Genomic DNA, 20,275 nt, shown 5'->3' with positions numbered 1-20,275 from the left:
TGGGTTGTGGGTCAGGGGCATGCAGCAAGCAGCCAGTTGATGTTTTTCTCCCTCGTTTTTCCCCTCCCTTCCTCTCTCTCTGAAAATAAATAAATAAAATCTTAAAAAAAAATAAAATGAAGGGACCATGTGGTTTAGAAGGATAAAAAGGCCTTTTTTGATATTGTTACCAGCAATATTGTCAAAACTCTCAGGTTGTCAGTAACAGTAGTGAGATGCCAGGTGCTTCATGCTCCAAAGCCTAGTCAAGAGTCACCGTGTGCTTAATCACTCAGGTGTATACTAACTCTATTAGTTAACATTTCCTGGTTCTTCAAAAAGTAAAATATGTACATTATATATTTAACCAAACCTGAAATACCTTCCAAACCATGTGGGTTTTCTCATCGTCAAATATCTTTTAGCTAATATGTTGAATATTTTAAGTAAAATTTTATTAGTACCTTTTAATAAAGACAAATTTGAGGACATTAGACTTTGTTATGTGGTTGGGTACTCAAGTCTTTGTTCTGGCATTCTTTGTGAGTTCAGTTAGTGCATCTCAGTTACTGAATTGTAAAAAGAGGATAACAATAGCTAACACAAGGGTGGCCGTGTGAATTAAGTGATCTAAAGTATCTATACTGGTACAGTGTCTGGGATATAGAAAGCAATGAATAAATTAATTCACTCAATAATTGTTGTTAGGAAATTATTATGTGCTGATCATTGCTCCAGACCTGAGCTTGTGTGGCAGCCATTGGCCACGTGTGGCTATCAAGAACGGGCAATGTGGTTAGTCCAAATCGAAGTATGCTCCTAATCGAAGTGTGACATACACACTGGATTTCCAAGATTTGGAACACATAAACAAAAGTCTAAACTATCATGTTAATATTTTTATATTTATTAGATGTTAAAATAATATTTTGGACATATTATGGTAAATGAATACATTTTGAAAATTAATTTTAAATGCTTCCTTTTAAAAATATTTTTATTTTTATTTTGTTTTATTATTTTATTTTTTATGTTGTTCAAGTATAGTTGTCTCTTTTTTAATGTGGCTACTAAAACATTTATAATTACATATGTAGCTCACATGTGTGACTCATTACATTTCTAGTGGACAGTGCTGGTCTATATGCTGAGGCAAAAGTGAAAAAAAAAACCAGAAAAAGTTTTCTCTATTACAGACCTTATATATCAGGAAGAAGAGAAAGATAACACAACAAATACATAGGGTTTATCCTCATTATTTGTGGTTCTATATTTGTGAATTTTTTTACTTGCTAATATGTATTTGTAACCCTCAAATAAATACTTGTAGCACTTTTGCAGTCATTCACAGATAGGTTCAGAGTGGCCGAAGTTGAGTCACCTTATGTGCTTGTTACCAGCTAAATACAAGCAAGGCGATGCTCTTCTTGTTTTTGCTCTTATACTATAAACAGGTGTCCTTTTTATGGTTTAATTAGTGCCACATTTTTACATTTTTATGGGGATTTTGGAGGGGTGAATTTTCTGTTTCTAATGGCCTTCAAGGGTTGTGCTGAAATACTGTCTAGTCTTCTTAAGTTCAAGAAAACTATGATGTGCCTTAGGCGAAAAACTTATATATTGGATAAGCTTCTTTCAGGCATGAGTTAAATGATTATTGGTTATGAGTTCAATGCTAATGAGTCAACGATATACATTAAACAATGTGTCTTTAAACAGAAACACATAAAATAAGGTTATATATTGACGAGGTGGTGAAATGCTGTGTCTAGAGGCTTCCCGGAACTTAACTCTGTGTTTCCCTGAGGTCAGTGTGTGATAACTCAGCATTTGCAGTGACCTTACAGGACTTAACTGCTCTGACGAGCAAGGATAGGCTGTGTGTGACATGTTGGATAGTGATAAATGGTATGTAGAGCAGGAGGATAGAGAGGGGTGTATGTGATGGGGGTGGAAGAATTACTGATTTGGAAAGGACAGTGTGGAAAATCTCTCCACAGTTGTGAAATTTGGGAACAGTAGCAGAAGATGAACTTGGAAGCATCCTGGAGCCAGCTCATGCCTGCCTTCATAGGCCATGGCAGAGTTTGGGATTTTCTTCCACATGTGATTGGAAGACTTTGGAGGATTTTGAGTGGATGTGTAAGTTCATGTTACATTTCAAAGTGGCATTCAGGCTTCTGTGAGGAGAACTGGTAGTCAGGGGAAAAATAAAACAGAGACAAGTCAGGTGAGTTCTGTCGTAGTTCAAGTGGGAGATGGCAATGGTTCGGAGACCAAACTGTGGCACTTACCAACCTGCAACTGTTTCCCTCACTGTGTGTTTTATTTGCCTGAAGTCCAGGCATATTTTTTCTCTTGGTCTCCTAGTTGGCCCTCTGTCATAGTTTTGGTCACCACCAAAGCTGATTCTCTGTTAAAAACTTTTGTGCAGCTACTTCATCGAAGTTATTCTAAGAAGCAGGAGAGAGGGACATGGGGAGGGAGATACGGTAGAGAGCACAACCATTACAGGATATACCATGGGGGCTGGTTACTGCTACGAGTAGCTGGGGCTCCACCTCTCTGGAGCCCTTGAAGGACCTTGAGAATTATTCTCAGGATTGCAGCTCCTTCCATAGGAGGCTGGGGCAACCTCCCTGCAAATGGATTGAGGACTGTCTCTGGGCACAATCACTCTCTGTGCTTCTGAGCTGCCCTGAGCTCCTGTTGCTTCAGGAAAAGCTTTGAATTAGCAAAGTGAAGAGACACGGTGAGCACATAAGCCCCTGCACATGCATGGGATTGATCATCTCAGCTATAGCTAAAATTATAGGTGGGATAAGAGAGTGAGGCCCGAGGCATGAGCACTTCTGCTTCATTCTCCAATTCCTCGCTAGAACCTCCTGGGAAAGTTGGGCTACTTGACTCATGGGCAAATCATGTAGCACTTGCATGCCCAGGAAACTGGGTTCTATATTGGACAGACCCACTAGGACCCTGATAATATCCTCACCCCGTTGCAGTGTGAGTACTGCTCCTGTGAGAAACTAACTCAGGTATTTGATGCTGTAAGTGATGCTGACTGGACATAATGATTTTAACTGCAGGCTAGTTTCTTTGGGCCCCAAACCCATTGCCAGGTTAGTTTACATGCCACCATTGGCTAGGTGCTGATGTGGAGAGAGCCAAATAACCTCTATAAACCTTATTCTCCTTAATTGTAAAAGAGGAATGAAAATGAGAGACCTGCCTCATGAAATTGTTCTGGGAATTAATAAAACAATGCAAATAAAGCCCTTAGCCCAGTGTCTGGTACATATTAAGTGCTCAGTGTGTGTTAGTGGTTACTTTCATTACCATGCTCCAGTTAGTTTTCCTTTCCATGGGCCATGCTGCAAGGCCCCAGGTACTCACTGCTTCTGGGAGCACTGTTACCATTACTTGTGAAAATCTCTGGGGTCAGGACTCTGCCCCTGGTTTCTTTTTAACTAAGAACCTTAGCCTGTGTGGATCTTCACCTATGAGTCTGTCTCAGGAATAAATCCTGAATTAAATCTCATTTGCCACTCAGGATATGGTCTATTTTGTTTCAGGATTTATAATTTGCAAAGGATTTTGTTAGATTTTTAGTGGTGATTTTGTTTATTAACTTGGAACAGGTTGTTTCTGTAGCCATTTTTTCCTCATACTCAATGTATGTTTAATGAATGTAATAGTACAGAGTGTGACAAAATCCATATAACATCATTTGATATGAATTATGCACTAAAACCTTTGTTTTTATAATTGTTATATCCTACCTTCTCATGAATTTGGGTTTATATATTTTTTTAAATTTTATTTTAATCATTGTTCAAATACAGTTTTCTGTCCTTTACTCCCATTCCAGCCTACCCTCTATCCCTCCCCTCCTCCCTCCCATTTCCACCCCTCTAGTTTTTGTCCATGTGTCCTTTATATTTGTTCCTGTAAACCCTTCCCTTTTTCCTGTGAAATTCCCCTGAAATTCCCTTCCCTCTCCCCTCTGGTCACTGTCAGCCTGTTCTCTATTTCAGTGTCTTTGACTATATTTGGCTTGTTTGTTTGTTTTGTTGTTTAGGTTCCTGTTAAAGGTGAGATCGTATGGTATTTGTCTTTCACTGCCTGGCTTATTTTGCTTAGCATAATGCTTTCCAGTTCCATCCATGCTGTTGCAAAGGGTAGGAGCTCCTTCTTTCTTTCTGTTGCATAGAATTCCATTGTGTAAATGTACCATAGTTTTTTGATCCATTCATTTACTGACTTTTGACCCAGCAAGAACCCTGAAACACCAATCCAAAAGAACTTACGCACCCCAATGTTCATAGCAGCACAATTTACAATAGCTAAGGGCTGGAAGCAGCCTAGGTACCATTTTTTTACTGTTTTACATCTTTTATTTTTTTTTAAGATTTCATTTTTTTTTTTAGAGAGAGAGGGGAAAGGAAGGAGAAAGAGAGAGAAAACATTGATCAGATGCCTCTTGCACATGACCCAACTGGACACCTGGACTGAAATGTAGGTGTGTGCCCCAACCGGGAATCAAACCAGTAACCTTTTGGTTCACAAACCAACACTTAACCCACTTAGCTACACCACCCAGAGCTACATCTTTATTTTACATTTTTTTCTTTTTTTAAAATATATTTTGTTATGTTATTATGGTTGTCCCATCTTTCCCCCTTATTCCCCTCCTCCCTGCACCCCTTTCCCTTTGGCTTCTACATTTTGTATACTATTCTTAATCTTCTCTTGTCTATTTTGTACCTACCATTTATGCTTTTTATTCTCTGTACCTTTCCCTCACTCCCCACTCCTCCTCCCCACTGATAAGCCTCCATGTGATCTCCATTTCTGTGATTCTGTTCCTGTTCTAGTTGTTTGCTTAATTTTTTTTGTTTGTTTTTTAGGATCAGTTGTTGAGAGCTGTGAGTTTGTTACCATTTTGCTGTTGATTGTTTTGGTCTTCTTTTTCTTAGATAAGCCCCCTTAACATTTCATATAATAAGGGCTTGGTGATTTTGAACTCCTTTAACTTGATCTTATCTGGGAAGCGCTTTATCTGCCCTTCCATTCTAAATGCTGGCTTTGCTGGGTAGAGCAATCTTGGATGTAGGTCCTTGCCTTTCATGACTTGGAATACTTTTTTCAGGCCCTTCTTGCCTGTAAGATTTCTTTTGAGAAATCAGCTGATAGTCTTATGGGCACTCCTTTGTAGGTAACTGTCTCCTTTTCTCTTCCTGCTTTTAAGAGATTCTCTCCTTATGTTTAATCTTGGCTAATGTAATTATGATGTGCCTTGGTGTGTGCTTCTTCGGGTCCAACTTCTTTGGGCTTCTCTGAGCTTCCTGGATTTCCTGGAAGTCTGTTTCCTTTGCCAGATTAGGGAAGTTTTCCTTCATTATTTTTTCAAATAGACCTTCCATTTCTTGCTCTTTCTCTTTTTCTTCTGGCACCCCTATGATTCAGATGTTGGAACATTTAAAGTTGTCTTGGAGGTTCCTAAGCCTCTCCTCATTTTTTTTGAATTCTTGTTTCTTCATTCTGTTCTGGTTCAATGTTTATTTCTTCCTTCTGATCCAAATCATTGATTTGAGTCCTGGTTCCCTTCCCATTACTGTTGGTTCCCTGTACATTTTTCTTTATTTCACTTTTCATAGCTTTTATTTTTCCCTCTATTTTGCAACCATACTCAACCATTTCTGTGAGCATCCTGATTACTAGTGTTTTGAACTCTACATCTGATGGATTGTCTATCTATTCATTGGTTAGTTCTATTTTTTGAGTCTTGATCTGTGCTTTCATTTGGGCCATATATTTTTTTTTGTCTCAGTGCACCTGTTATGTTGTAAGGGGTGGGGCCTTAGGTATTCTCCAGGGCTGGGCAACATACATTGCTGCATTGTGGTGCTGTATGTGGGGGAGAAGTCCAAGAAGGATCAATGCCACCTGCTTGGCTCTCCGCTGGCTTTCAGTCACTTTTCCCAATAACTACAAGCGAATTGGGCCCCTCTGGTGCTGATTACCAGGTGGATGGGTTCGAGTATGTTTTAGAAACCCGTGCGTCTCTTCAATGAACTCCCCTGCGAGTATGGGAGGTTCTCCTGCTGCTAAAACTCCCTCAGGTTTTCACCGCCAGAGGTTTTGAGGCTTTATTTCCCTGCGCTGGAACCCTGACTTGTGTGGTCTGTCTCACTCTCCAGTCATTTTTCTGGTTTATCTATGCACAAATGTGGGACTGCCCACTCCACCAGCCACATCCTGGACCACCCATCCACTTCCTTCCCACCTGGGCTGCCTGTCTCCACCCCTCCTAGTAGTCTGAATGTCTCTTCTTTAACTCCCTGGTTGTAGGACCGTAGGGTAAATGGAAGTAGTCTGGCTTCCTCACCCAGGTGTCTGGGTAACTAATGGAAGAAGTGTTCCCATAGCCTTAAAGATGCCTGGTAAGTAGTGTTCTCAAAGCCTTGAGACTGGGTCTGATAGACTGTTTCCATAACATGAAGTGGGCTCGCATGCACAGAATTAAGTTATATTATGTAATGTAATGTTCTGGCATGTTTTTGGCTTGTTCCTCTCTAGTACTTAAACAAGTAGGGTCTTATCACTAGAGACACATGCAAGGGAACAGGTGCCATGATGGGTGACACTCTGGGGAGCAAGGGCCACAACATGAGACATGGAGATAGACATGAAGCTTGCAGCGTGTGTGGCTTGCCCACCCATGAATAAAGGCATGCCAGATATCCCAATGGTTCTGTGAATATTATTCATCTGCATGAATACCACAGACCTTCCAAGATATTAAGGGTCATGATGCATGGACTTCAGTACAGTTCAATTTTCGGGCAGTTCTGATTGTTTTTTGTTTTAAAGTTGTTGTTGTCTTTCTTTCAGTTGTGCGAGGAGGCAGTATATCTACCTATGCCTTCATCTTGGCCAGAAGTCTACATCTTTATTTTAATCAATAACCGGTCTAGTTTGCATTTGAACCTTTTCTTTAAAAAGGATTACAGAGAAATGGGAATAGTTCTGATGATAAACAGTGGAAACTGGCTGCCTTCTATACTCTGGTTATCTCTTTAGAGGCCTTTCAATAAACCTAAATGAGATACTCTGAGTCCTTGATGAAACCTTACTCCAGAATGTATTTATCTAGGAACTACTGATACAGCATGCTAAACTTAGGTCAGGATAATTTAGGAGACTCAAGGCAATATTGCTCCTGCAGAACAATGATGTTAGTTCCAATGAGAAAATCTGAGAGTATTGCTGGAAAAATTCTGTTGTCTATTCTGGTTTTTAGAATGTTTCAAGCTCGTATGGTATGATTTCATACACTGAACTCTTTGAATATCCTCTATGATAAAGCATGCCTAGCATTTGGCTGAATGGGGAGGGACACAAAGATGCATAAAATATGTCTTCTCTCCAGAGGTTTTCAAATTAGAGGGACAGACAAGAAAAAGTAATATGAAGTGTTAAGGGAAGGTAGAAAAATAATAGGAATGTTCTTTTATTTCTGTTTTTTAGTAGAGGTATTCATGGGAGAAGTTGCATTTGACCAATCATTGTGGGTCAGTGAGATTTTGGTGTTATAGACAAGAAAGGAGACCATTGACATTAGAGAGAGAAGAAATAGCTTGAGCAAGAGCAAAAGCATCAGAGTAAATTGTGAGTTCAGAAGATGGCAAATAGAACAATTGGAATGAAATATAAATTGCCTGGGGATATTATCCTGAGGTTTCTTCACTTTCATCTTATGAAATCCTTATTTGTTGAAAAAGAAGGGTTAAATTTCCACAATCCTAAAAATTAGCATTTTATCCTTTAATGTAGATGTCAAATAAACATGCTATCACCTAATTTAAAGTACTTTTTCTATTTATATATTTCCTTGACCTATGTATTTTGTCCATTGGACAGAATTTTTTTCATGTATTTGGCTTTTGTAAAATTTTAACATTTTGGTTATATTTTTAGTGAATGGAAGGTAGAAGTTATTAGTATTAAAACAAACTTGGCTACTAAAATTAGAAACCATAGGAAATTCATTGATTAATGATCTACTTATTCTCTAATTTTCTATTCAGTTCGTTAGTAACATTATACTATGAAAAATTAGATCAACTTAGATTAAGTGCTTCCTCTGCTCTTCACTAGATGGACACATCTTGGACACATTTCTTAACCTAATTCTCAATTTATTTGTGTGCAAAAATGGGGATGAGTATATGGGGTCATGACAAGAGTTAAGAAAGATATTAAATGTTTCTATTCAGTTATAAGTCAAATGCAAGCTTGAAACCACCAAGCAGCTCCTTTTGGTCGGTGGTCCACAAGCTTTATGGCTCCACTGAAAAAGAGATGCATTGTGGTTTCGGGAGACCAGTACAGGTGTCCCTAAATATTAACATAACTACAGGGCAGTCTGGTTAACTGGGGAATTCTGAAGTGTGCCAGGTGGCACTCTTCTTGATTGCCTTGACCTCTTATCAATCACACTGCCTTGGGACTCCATTCTTCTTAATGTCAACCAATTGATATCCTTTCTAAAATGGAGAGGTGTACCCTTATCTTACATCTTCATCCTGTTTTTAATATCATTTCCCATCTCCATGTTTCTCTCACTATTGGAGCAACTGATACCAGCTGCTTCCCATTCTTGATATTGTCTATTGTTGTACCTTGCGGTAACTTTTCTGTTTACAACAAAGCAGGAAGCAGATGTGGTAGCAACAGATACAGCTCATTATCTGGATAAAAAATTGACTTGGCAACAGTTCACCTTGGAGTTGCCAAGTCAAGTGCAACAGCGTATGTGATTTGATTAAATAAAATTTTGAGTTTCCTTTTGGTGACTACTTCTCTCCATTTGAGGGCAGCTGGGACTCCAAGCAACTGTGTGGGGAAGCAGAGAGACATCAGCATGATCACACCAGAACTCCTTTCAATGTGCTTTTTCACTGCTCTCTCCAACTGGCTACTTTTCAAGTTCGCTTGAAGTTGCACAGGCATCTCAAGTTAGCCTGTCCAAAAGAAAACTCTTGATTTTCTCCCCAAAGTCTGTGATTCTCCTAGACTTTCCTGTCTTAGAGAATACCAACAATCATCTATAAAAATAGTGAAATCATAATCTTGGGGGTCATTCTCTATCCCTCCATCTTCTTTTTTGAAATAGAATCCATCACGAAGTGCAGGAAGTTTATTTTTGAAGTCATCTGCCCATTTCTTTGATCAAAACTCTAGTCTTAGTCATCATCACCTCTCATGAAGATACTAAAATTTCCCCTACCTGGCCTCCCTGTGGTCTTCTTGGTCATTTGTCCTTATCTCCAACCTATTACCACCCCTCATTGTAAGTGGACTTTAAAAAATTTCAATCTTATCAGATTCTTCTCCTGCTAAAATCTCTTTAATGGTTCCCCATTTCATTTAGAATGAAATACATATTTCTTACCAGAGCCTGTTAGGCCCTGAATTACCACCTCCTACCTAGTCCTCTAGTTGCCTTTCCTTCCATGCTCCCTAGTGGTTTTCCCAGCCATTCTGTGAAGGTCATGCAATGTGACCTTCAATTCCTTGAGCCAGCCAAGTTCTTCCTTGACTGGAATCTTCTTCCCTAAGATTCCCTCTCCACCTTCATAGAGGTGGCTTCTTATCATTCAGGTCTCAGGTTAAATATAATCTATCATGAATTAATTCATAGTAACCTCCTTGTTGTTTTCATAGCACCATGGTTCCCACACTTCATAGTATTTATTTGTATATACATAGTGGTCTGCTTATTTAATGTCTATATCCCATACTCGACAGTACAACCCCTGAGGGCAGACAGAGCATCCATCACTGTGCACATGTAGGTGCTTGAACACTTATTTTGAACTGATGAATGGAATGGGTAGCAGTAAGGAGTCTTGGAATCTGAGTAGACATGGAGCTAGAGAAATGCCCAGCCTGTATTCTACTGCACAGAGAGGTCACACCGATCTTTTATTTGAATCCTTTTGTTTTGTGTAATAAAATATTTTAGTCAGTAAAAGCAAGTTGACAGTATTTTTTTCATTTTAAAAATATTTAAGGAGCAACATTGTTCCAGAGAGCTAGATTGGTGGTGAGGATGTCTCCAACGCCAGGATCCGAGCTGCCCTGCCCCCAACTATCAAAAGAAATAGGCTGTATTTTTCCTCTTCAGAACCGCATACTCTGTTCATGAGCCAAAGTCCTTAACATCTCATTAATTACAAGGCCTCAACAACTCAGTAATTGATGCCCTACCTTTTTTTTTGCTCTAACCCTAAGTAAGAAATACAAAAATTTCTATAAGGTGACTTTAGAGTCACATCTTAAGGGAATTTCAGTACATAACCTGGTCACATCCCACCAATTTGAGACCTTCTTCTTGTTGGGAGCTCAGGAGAACTTGTTTTTAAGTCCAAGGAGGGACACCCTAAATTTAACTTAATAAAATTTAGCTTGTAGAATTTTGGCATATAATGCTGAATGGATCATCTCATTTGTAGAGACCTGTCAGTTTTATAGGATGCTGCAAGTGCCCAGACTCCTGAGTCCACCTGATAGTAAGTGACAATGGTCAGGCTTGTGCACAAGGGCAGAGATAGTTTAACATGGCATATTTGCTCTATCACCTGTTCAGGGCCAGTGTCTTTCATCTATTAAGTGCTATACAGCAAATCGCCTGAGCTTCTCTATCTGGGTGGCCTGTGCAACTCAGCAGGTCATTTTCAAAGTGGCCATATTCTGGAAGATATTTGTGTAAAAAAGATACAAATGTAAGTACCATTGCTGCAAAGTGAGCAGAATTCAAGAGAGCTGGATACAAGTTCAAGTTATTGAAGTCAAAGTTATGAGATCATGCCAATAGCAAAAGAAGTCATCCATAGCTCTAAGTTATTGGTGAAGAGTAATGGTAGACACTGGCTTTCAAAAACCTTTGTGTTTACTTTTTAAAGATTTTATTTATTTATTTTTAGAGAGAGGAGAAGGGAAGGAGAAAGAGAGGGAGAGAAACATCAATGTGTGATTGCCTCTCACACATCACCTACCGGGACCTGGCCCACAACTCAAGTATGTGCCCTGACTGGGAATCAAACCAGTGACCCTGTGGCTCACAGGCCCATGCTCAGTCAACTGAGCTACACCAGCCAGGGCAAACTGCCTTTTTTTAAACCATTATATTTAAAAATTCTAGATCCTAGGTGGTAAAAAGACACTTTCTCTGCCTTTAAATAACATATAATGAATGTATTATTTGTGGTTTAATATATATGATATAATAAAACATAATAATATGTAATATAATAAATTAACTGAAAAAGAAAAAAAACACATTTAATTCCCATTCCATATTATGGTATTAGTTATTTTTAATTAAACTTTTTTATTAGCTGGGTTAAGAGCACAATCAGGAGCACCTTTCTAGGTTTGGTACCTAGGTATGTAGACTATGTGGCTACTAAGTTACAATTACAGTTAAGATGCTTGGGCGTTCAGTGTGAAGAGATCAAGTAAGTTAAACCTTAAATGTAAAGTAGATTTTTTTAAAGTTTATTTCTCTTTGGGGTACTACATATTAAAGAGTTAGTTTTCCTATGAGATTTTTATACTAATGTTGAATTTACAGTACTCTTACACTGTTCAATTTACAAATTCTTTAGACATTGTCTTTTATTGACTTTTAATTTGGTCACTGTCTTGTTTATCCCCAACTAATTATAAACCTTTTAAAGGTAGGATTTTATTCTAACTCTTTGCATATCTCTTAAATGATTGTGGGAGGTAGAACAAGTGTTAAATGAAGTTATGTTCTCATTAAATGATTACCAAGGAAAATTGTTTTCCCTCCTGAAAGTAGTGTCATGATTTGAATAAACCTAAGTTTAAGAAAATCATGTTTCTTCCTGTAGCCAATAGCTTCTTTGTTCTCTAAATAATCTGCATCTTCTTACTGGTACCAGAGTTTATCCTGTAGTAGCTCTAGCCATTTAGAGCTGAAGTAACAAAGAATGCACAAACACTACTGCATTAGTTTCTTGGGGCAGCCATAATAAATTTCCACACTGTACATGCCTTAAACAACACAATTTTTAAAAAGATTTTATTTATTTATTTTTAGAGAGGGAAGGGAGGGAGATAGAGATAGAGATAGAGGAGATAGAGATAGAGATAGAGATAGAGATACAGAAACATCAATGTGCAGTTGCTGGGGGTTATGGCCTGCAACCCAGGCATGTACCCTGACTGGGAATCGAACCTGTGACACTTTGGTTCACAGCCTGCACTCAATCCATTGAGCTATGCCAGCCAGGGCTAACAACACAATTTTTTAAAAATTGATTTTCCAACTACAGTTTGCATACAATATTATATTAGTTTCAGGTGTACAACATAGTGATTAGATTTTTATATTCCTGATAGGTGATCATGCTGATAAGTCTAGTACTTATTTGACAATATAAATAGTTAAAACAATATTATTGACTATATTCCCTATGCTGTACTTCACATCCCCATGACTCTTTTTATAACTGACCGTTTGTACCTCTTATTCCCTTTAGCCTTTTTTACTCTTCCCTCCCACTCCCTTCCCATCTGGTAACCATGAATTTATTCTCTGTATCTATGAATTTATTTCTGTTTTGTTTGTTTATTTTGTTTTTGATTCCAGATATAAGTAAAATCATATGGTATTTGTTTTTCTCTGTCTGACTTATTTCACTTAGCATAATACCCTCCAGGTCCACCAGTGTTGCTGGAAATGGTAACATTTCATTCTTATTATGGCTGAAAAATATTCCATTGCATATATAGGGTGGGGCAAAAGTAAGTTTGTCATTGTATGTGAAACACAGGATTTATTCTGATATTATTATTTACAAGTTACCACATTATTTTCTATATGAATAAGTGTAAACCTACTTTTGCCCCACCCTGTATACAGGATCCAGCAGAAGAAACACCTGCTTGAGTGTGGTTGGTAGGGTAGTAATATGGGTATACTAATTTATTGTTTTAATTTGAACATTTCACCTAAAATTTCATATGGTGTACTTGCATGTGATGTTGTTATGTTACAAAGTTACATATTTATGATTTTGTAATAAAAGATTTTGTAATAAAAAGGGGTGTTATTTGTGCCAGACCCTGTGTACTACATCTTTTTAAAACAATTTTTAATTGATTTTTAGAGAGAGAGTGGACAGGAGAGAGAGAGAGAGAAACATTGATTTGTTGTTCCACTTATTTCATGCATTCATTGGTTGATTCATGTATGTACCCTGACCTTGGTGTATCAGGACAATGCTCTAACCAACTGAGCTACCTGGCTTGGAATATACTACATCTTCTTTATCCATTCATCTGTTGATGGAAACTTAGTTTGCTTTCACATCTTGGCTATTGTAAATAATGCTGCAGTGAACATAGCAGTGCATATATCTTTTAAACTAGTGGTAAACAATACAAATTTACTGTTATGGAGAGTAGAAATCCTGGTGTCAGCAGGGTTGGTTCTTTCTGAGGTCAGTGAGGGGAATCTACTCCATTTTTTCCCCTAGATTCTTGGGGCTGGCTACCACTCTTTGGTGTTCCTTGGCTTGTAGAAAGCCATCTTCCCCCTGTAGCTTCATATGGCCTCCCCTTTCTACGTGCTATCTTTGTGTCCAAATTTCTCCTTTCTATAGGGACACAGTCTTATTGGATTACGGTCAACCCCAATGACCATATCTTAATTTGATTATCTGCAAATAAGATCACATTCACAGGTATGGGAGTTAGGATTTCAGTATTTAGTGGAAGGGACACGAATACCCATAACTACATTGTGGGAACACTCTGACTTAATTGAGAGCATCACCTACACCATGCCCAGAGACCTAGACAATATCCTTGTCCATGTCTGACTCAGAAAGACATTTACCTACCTTTTACCATGAATTATAAAGGCTCTTCCCACTGTTATTTTGTCAAGAGATTTTTCTCTGCTTGATTATTTCATGGTTAAAGTATCATCAAATAGATCATGTCTAGATCTCAGTAGCGTATGCCATGCATTAAACATTTTAAATTACTTAGGTTTTAGTACTACACATTCCCTTGCTTATAGGAGGGAAATCATAAGGAAAACTGTCCCAGCAACATCACAGTTATCTGGATACAAGAGAAAGAATAGGATATTTATTAAAAAGATATCCAGCAGCTCAAGACTATGCTTTTCTTGAGAAGAACATGTCATGTTGAATCCCTACAAAAGAAGGAAGATGATACAGAAGTGGTGCATTTTATAGGTTCACTCATATTCTGACATTAGGTCTCTGTGATTTCAAGTTTTTAATACACAACTTGACCTATTAAATGAAGGTTTTAAAAATTATCTTCCTGTAAATGCATGTGCTTTGGGATTTTTCCCAGAAGCAGTAATGGGTGGACCAGATCTACTCTAGTCTTTCATTCCAAATCCTGCCTGTGACTAAGGGCAAGTAGGTTAAGAAGGAGATGAAATGGCGACATGTTAACTGACCCACATGGATATGGGTCTCATTTGTGACATGTGCTAATCTCCTGCTAATGTGAACAGCAGGAGGATATTACCAAAGCTCAGATAAGATATTGTTCATTGAGGATATGACTAACTGGAAGTTTGTCCTGTAAATATACCCAAAAAGGCTGGTGTTCACATCATTGTGGGAGATTTTAGAGGGCCAGAAAGAGGGAAAGAACTGAGGGCTTATGGTGTGTATTAGACTTATCAGGCTATCACTTCATAAGTTGTACAACTTCCCATTATGCTGTACGCCTGAAATTAATATAATATTGAAGGTTAACTCTAATTGAAAAACTAAAAAAATTGGAAATAACGAAAAAGGAGGGTTTAACTTTAGGTTTGATATCAGTGATTATTAGATTTATTTGTCTATGTTTTCTTTGAAAATAATTTGGTGTTTTATCCAAACCTGTTCTGTCTAAAAATATATCATTTTTCTTTTCTATCATACCAATGATGTTAAAATATTTTCTAGGTAGTTTTAAGTAATATATGTTTGTATAGATATAAAAATAATGATGGTAATTTGTATCATCATCATATCAATATAAATAAAGTATATTGGTTAAAATCATGAAATTTGGAACCAGAATGCCTGGGTTTGTCCATCAACTTTATAACTTGGTAGTGGTGAACCCTAAGATAAAGCATTTAACCACACCTTGCCTCAGTTTCCTTCCTTGTAAAATGAGGCTAGAAATAAACTCTCATACAGTCATTGTGAGAATTAAATTACTTAATATACTTAGAATTAAGTGACTTGGAATAATGTCTAGCAAAGTGTTGCATAATTAATATTATAAATATTAATTGAAAGCTTAATATATGCCCATTCCTTTGAAATTTAAGAAATTTCAAAAAAGCTATATGTTTTGAATTTTAATTTCAAGGAACTTATGTCAGAATTTGGGAACCAATTACCTTAAAACACATGTGATTGGAGAGCAACAAGAGAGAATGTGCCATTATATTCCAAGTGTTGTAACTATTTTCAAAGATGACTGCAGCCTTTTTTTTCTCTTCCCATTCTCTGCAGTGTGACTTTGCTGCTTGTCCCACCAAATGATGGACACTATTTCCCTGACCCTTGAGTCTGGGTTGGACTCGTGACTTACTATGACCATAGAACATGGTGGAAATAATGCTATGTTGAGTTCTGGAGTCTGAATCTTGAGAGGCATGCAGCTTCTACCATAACAGTCTGTCCTGGAACTGACACAGAAGGAAATTGATCTAGCCAACCAAAGGATGAGAGGCCCATGGAGAAGGATGAAGGTTCTCTAACCAATACCAGCATCACCTGTCAGACATGCAGGTGAGGTCATCTTGGATCCTTACATCCTGTTTGTGTAAGTCACTGAGCGTGGGAATACTTGTACATAAATAGGTAACTAAAATTCAAGTGATGCACAAAAAATGTAATTGTTTTTAGAAATTAAGAGAAAGGAGATGGGGCATAGGGTAATCAGAAAATGCTTTTTGAATGATGTCACATTTTAATAGGCCTTGGAAGATGTCTTAATCTATTTAGGCTGCTATAACAAAATATTATAGACTGCATAGATTATAAACAACAGAAATGTATTTTCTGTTGCTCTGGTCAGTGAGAGACCCTCTTTCTGGTTTATAGCCAAATCTTCCATGTCAGGAGGGTTAGGGATCTCTCTGGAAGCTCATTTCTAAGACACTAATTAATCCCTTTCACAAGTATTTTATCTACATGATTTATTTACCTTCCAAAGGCCCTACCTCCTGATATCATCACTTTTGGGGGTCAGGGTATGAATTTTGGGGAGATGCATTTAGACCATAACATTTGAAAATAAATAAGAGATGAATGGCTGGAAAAGAAGTCAGTATAGAATTTTTTTTTAAAGTAGCATAAACAAATGAACCTGAGTGGGCAATAGTAAATCATGTGTATATGTAATTAAGGGATCAGGAATGGGAACATGAGGGTCAGGGAGGAAATTAGACCTACTGACAAATAAGGTTTATGTGGAAGCATAGTGAGAGATGATTTATTTAGCCTTAAGAAAATTATGGAGAGCTTTAAAAACTAGCCAGAAACACCAATGTGATTTTTTTTCTTTCTACTGCATTTTTTTTTTTTTTAATTTAAAGGCACAGGTCTACTTGGAGGGTCATGCAGTGAGTGGCTTATAAATAAAATCAGAGTCTATGAATAGTGTCATCACATTAAGAGAGAGAATAGCTGGAGTCTCTTATTAGGTAAAGGGCTCACATTATTGGAATCCTTATGGGATACCTGAGATGTACCTTGCTCCAATTAACATTACCATGCTACTCACTATAAAAAAGCCCAAGTGTAGACTACCGAAGATACTAGAGTCACCACTTTCTGAAGACTCTGTTGTAACCCAACCCATTGATTTCATCACAGCTTTTTTCCAGGTAGAATAACGAATTTCACTTTCCTCAGCATTGATTTGGGGTTCAAACCGCTCCATTGTGAAGGCTGACAGACTGTCGAGTTCCAGATTCCAAATGCCAACTCCTTCTGCGGCCCCTGCTGCCATGGCGGCTCCCAGGGCAGTTGCTTCTGGCATGGAGGATTTTATTATAGGGATGCACAGAATGTCTGCTTGTAGCTGCATAAGAATTTTGTTGTCGGTCATTCTTCCATCCACCTGCAGATGATTGAGTGGAATTCCACAGTCTTGGTTCATGGCATCCCAAATCTCTCGAGTTTGGAAGCAAACAGCTTCTAATGCAGCATAAGCAATATGGCATTTGTTGGTGAACTGAGTGAGCCCACAGATGATCCCTCTTGCACTGGGCTCCCAGTAAGGTGCATATAACCCTGAAAATGCTGGGACGAAATAACAACCATAAGAAGTACCTACTTCTTTAGCAAGTTCTTCAATTTCATGTGATCTGTTTATAATTCCAAGATTGTTTTTTAGCCAGCTAACAAGAGCCCCGGCTATAGCTACAGAACCTTCCAAAGCATAACATACAGGTTTGTCTCTGCCGAGTTTGTAAGCCACTGTGGTCAGAAGACCATGGTCAGAAAATACACACTTATGGCCTGTGTTACATAGTAAGAAGCAACCTGTTCCATAGGTGTTTTTGGCTTGTCCATCCTGGAAGCACATTTGTCCCACCAATGCAGCAGACTGGTCCCCCAAACACCCAGATATTGGCACACCTTCCAAGGCTCCAACTTTCATTAGGCCATAGATCTCAGAAGAACTCCGGACATTTGGAAGGATTTTCATTGGAATTTCAAAAAATTCACAGAGTTCTTTATCCCATTCCAAAGAATGAATGTTGAAAAGCATCGTCCTGCTTGCATTTGTTACATCTGTACAGTGGACACCTCCTTTGGTTCCTCCTGTCAAATTCCAGATGAGCCATGAATCAATAGTGCCAAAAAGAGCTCTATCTTCTTCAACAGCCTTTTGAACTTTTTTTACATTGTCCAGAAGCCAACGAACTTTCACAGCACTAAAGTAAGTGCTAACTGGAAGGCCTGTCTTGGACTTGACAAAGTTATTGTTTCTTGGAATTCTCTTATTAAGATTCTCAACGGTAGACTGGGTTCTTAGATCAAGCCACACTACAGCATTATAGAGAGGTTCTCCAGTTATCTTGTCCCAGACTACAGTCGTTTCCCTCTGGTTGGCGACACCAATAGCTTTCACGTTGGCTCTGTCAATATTGAGCAGTTCAAGTTTCTCACATGTTTTCTCTATACACTCATAAACAGACAACAGAATTTCCTTAGGGTTTTGTTCCACCCATCCTTCTCTTGGAAACTCTTGTGTTATTTCTATTTGATGATGGCTAACTAGTTCGGCTGTTTTTGAATTGAAAACCAAAAAGCGCGTCGAAGTGGTACCCTGGTCCACTGCTCCCACCAACAGCCCCAAAACTTCCTCCTCCGCAGCTGCCATGAATCAGCTTCCGGTGGGCTGGAGATCTCGGTGGGCTGGAGATCACTGCCGGTTTCCCAGGTGATGGCTACAAGCGAGCGCTGGGGGAGGAGCAGCTGCCGAATCTGGAGGGCCGGGCAGCCTGTGAAGGCAGAACACCAATAGCCACCCTAAGGACTCTAGTGACCTTCACACCAGTCATTGGCAGCCTGAAGGTAGGATGGGAACAAAATGACAGTACATTTAACAGGCAGTAACTTGATGGAGAACAGAGGACTTGAACCAAGAATTGAAGAAAGAGGTGGGCAAACTAGACTGAAAGCCTCTGCTAACTCTAGTGAGGATGGTAGCACTTTGACTTCTAAGTATATTATATTATTTAAAACCTCTGTGGACTCAACCTTCCACAAAATTCATTTTTGTCAGTTGATTACTAAAAGAAAGTGTTATGTATGAAATTATCATTATAGATCATTAAAATGCATTAAGCCAAAATATAAAATATTATTTCTTCCTTTCTTTTCCCTTGTTCATTTCTACTATCCAGTAGAACAGTATGTTACAGAGATAAATATTCCAAATTCCAGGCCAGAAGCCACCCTTTTTGCAGAAGAGTATAATTGCATTATCTTCAGTAAATTTATAAAATTTATGATGTAATGTTAAAAACATTATAGCATTGATTTTGGTGTGTAATCTGTGCTGCTTGTAGTTCTCCACTGGTCATAAGAAAAAGCTCACTTTAATTAACTTTGAAAATTCACTCTTGTCAACTGGAAATGCACATAAACACACATACAAGTACACCAAACACACACACACACAATTATTACTCAAAGAAGGCAGTATTTTAGCCAATTTTGTACAGGTGAATCACAGTTTTTGATATATAATAAGTGCTCAATAAAATAATAGCTACCATTGTTATCATCATCATGGCAGTTGTTAAGAAGTGTCACTGTCTTATGAATAAGCCTTACTGAAAAGTCAGAACTGCATCATTTTGATTCCTATATGAGGCCCAAAAAAGTGTGCTCAGGTGAGGGTTAGTTGATTTTTGTTCTGTCAGATAATAGTTTGTGAATATGACTATTTTAAGACAAAACATGTGCAGCAGGAGAGGGAGACATACTCTTAAAACTTTGTTCCAAGCCTAGTCCTCCATTCCTGCCTATTCACTATTTAAATCCCTGTGCCTTTGGCTTCTTCTAGCAAGAGGTGGTATGGTCTAGTGCCTTGAGGTCTACGCTCTGATTTCAAATGTACCATGGTTTTAATCCCAGTTCCATCAGTTGCTAGCTTTACAATCTATTTGACCTCAGGTAATTAATTTCTGTCATCTATAAATTTATGATAACACCTAGCCAATAGGGCTATTGTGAGGATTCAATTTTTTTTTACAATTTTAATACAAGTGTATAGCACATAGTAAGCCCTTATTACAAACCAGCCCTTTGTATTACCTGATTTTATGATGATCTCTCTTTTGATGATGATTCTACACTCTCTGACTTTCGCTGTGATTCCTTCTTATCTTTTTTATTTTTCTCCCCTGGTCCAGTCTCATGCTGGTTTGGCTGGCATTTTTGATTCCTTCCAAAAGGCTGCTGTTTCTCTTAGTCTACGACATACCCATTCATATTTGGTGACTGCTCTAAAAGAGAGTTTCATGAGTCAGAATAAGAAGAGACCAAAGATCATGGTACTCTATGAGCTCTTTATGAAGTTTTTTTCTCCTTATGACACGTGCATGACATAGTGAAAAAAAGTGTTGATTATTTCCTGATCATTGAAAAAATAACCAATATAGTAGGTCTTCAAATAATGTCATTTT

The 20,275-nt window shown here is 38.2% G+C and overlaps 1 protein-coding gene and 1 long non-coding RNA gene across 2 annotated transcripts; both read right to left on the bottom strand.

Moving 5' to 3' along the window:
* Positions 1 to 5,614: 5,614 nt before the first annotated feature.
* On the bottom strand, positions 5,615 to 16,800 carry LOC118500724. The gene is made up of 3 exons (XR_004903304.1): positions 16,671 to 16,800; positions 12,273 to 12,280; positions 5,615 to 5,629 (listed from the first exon to the last, which is right to left on the bottom strand). It is a non-coding gene; the product is annotated as an uncharacterized LOC118500724 (long non-coding RNA).
* LOC114492367 (glycerol kinase-like) lies at positions 16,801 to 18,548 on the bottom strand. The gene has a single exon (XM_036026500.1). It carries the CDS (start codon positions 18,460 to 18,462, stop codon positions 16,801 to 16,803), a length of 1,662 nt encoding a protein of 553 aa, XP_035882393.1. The 5' UTR covers positions 18,463 to 18,548.
* Between the last annotated feature and the right edge of the window lie 1,727 nt (positions 18,549 to 20,275).

The sequence above is a fragment of the Phyllostomus discolor genome, chromosome 1 (assembly GCF_004126475.2).
Source record: "Phyllostomus discolor isolate MPI-MPIP mPhyDis1 chromosome 1, mPhyDis1.pri.v3, whole genome shotgun sequence".
In the NCBI taxonomy this organism is placed as follows: domain Eukaryota; kingdom Metazoa; phylum Chordata; class Mammalia; order Chiroptera; family Phyllostomidae; genus Phyllostomus; species Phyllostomus discolor.
The sequence above is the reverse complement of the archived record's forward strand: the minus strand, read 5'-3'. Positions and strand labels throughout refer to the sequence as shown.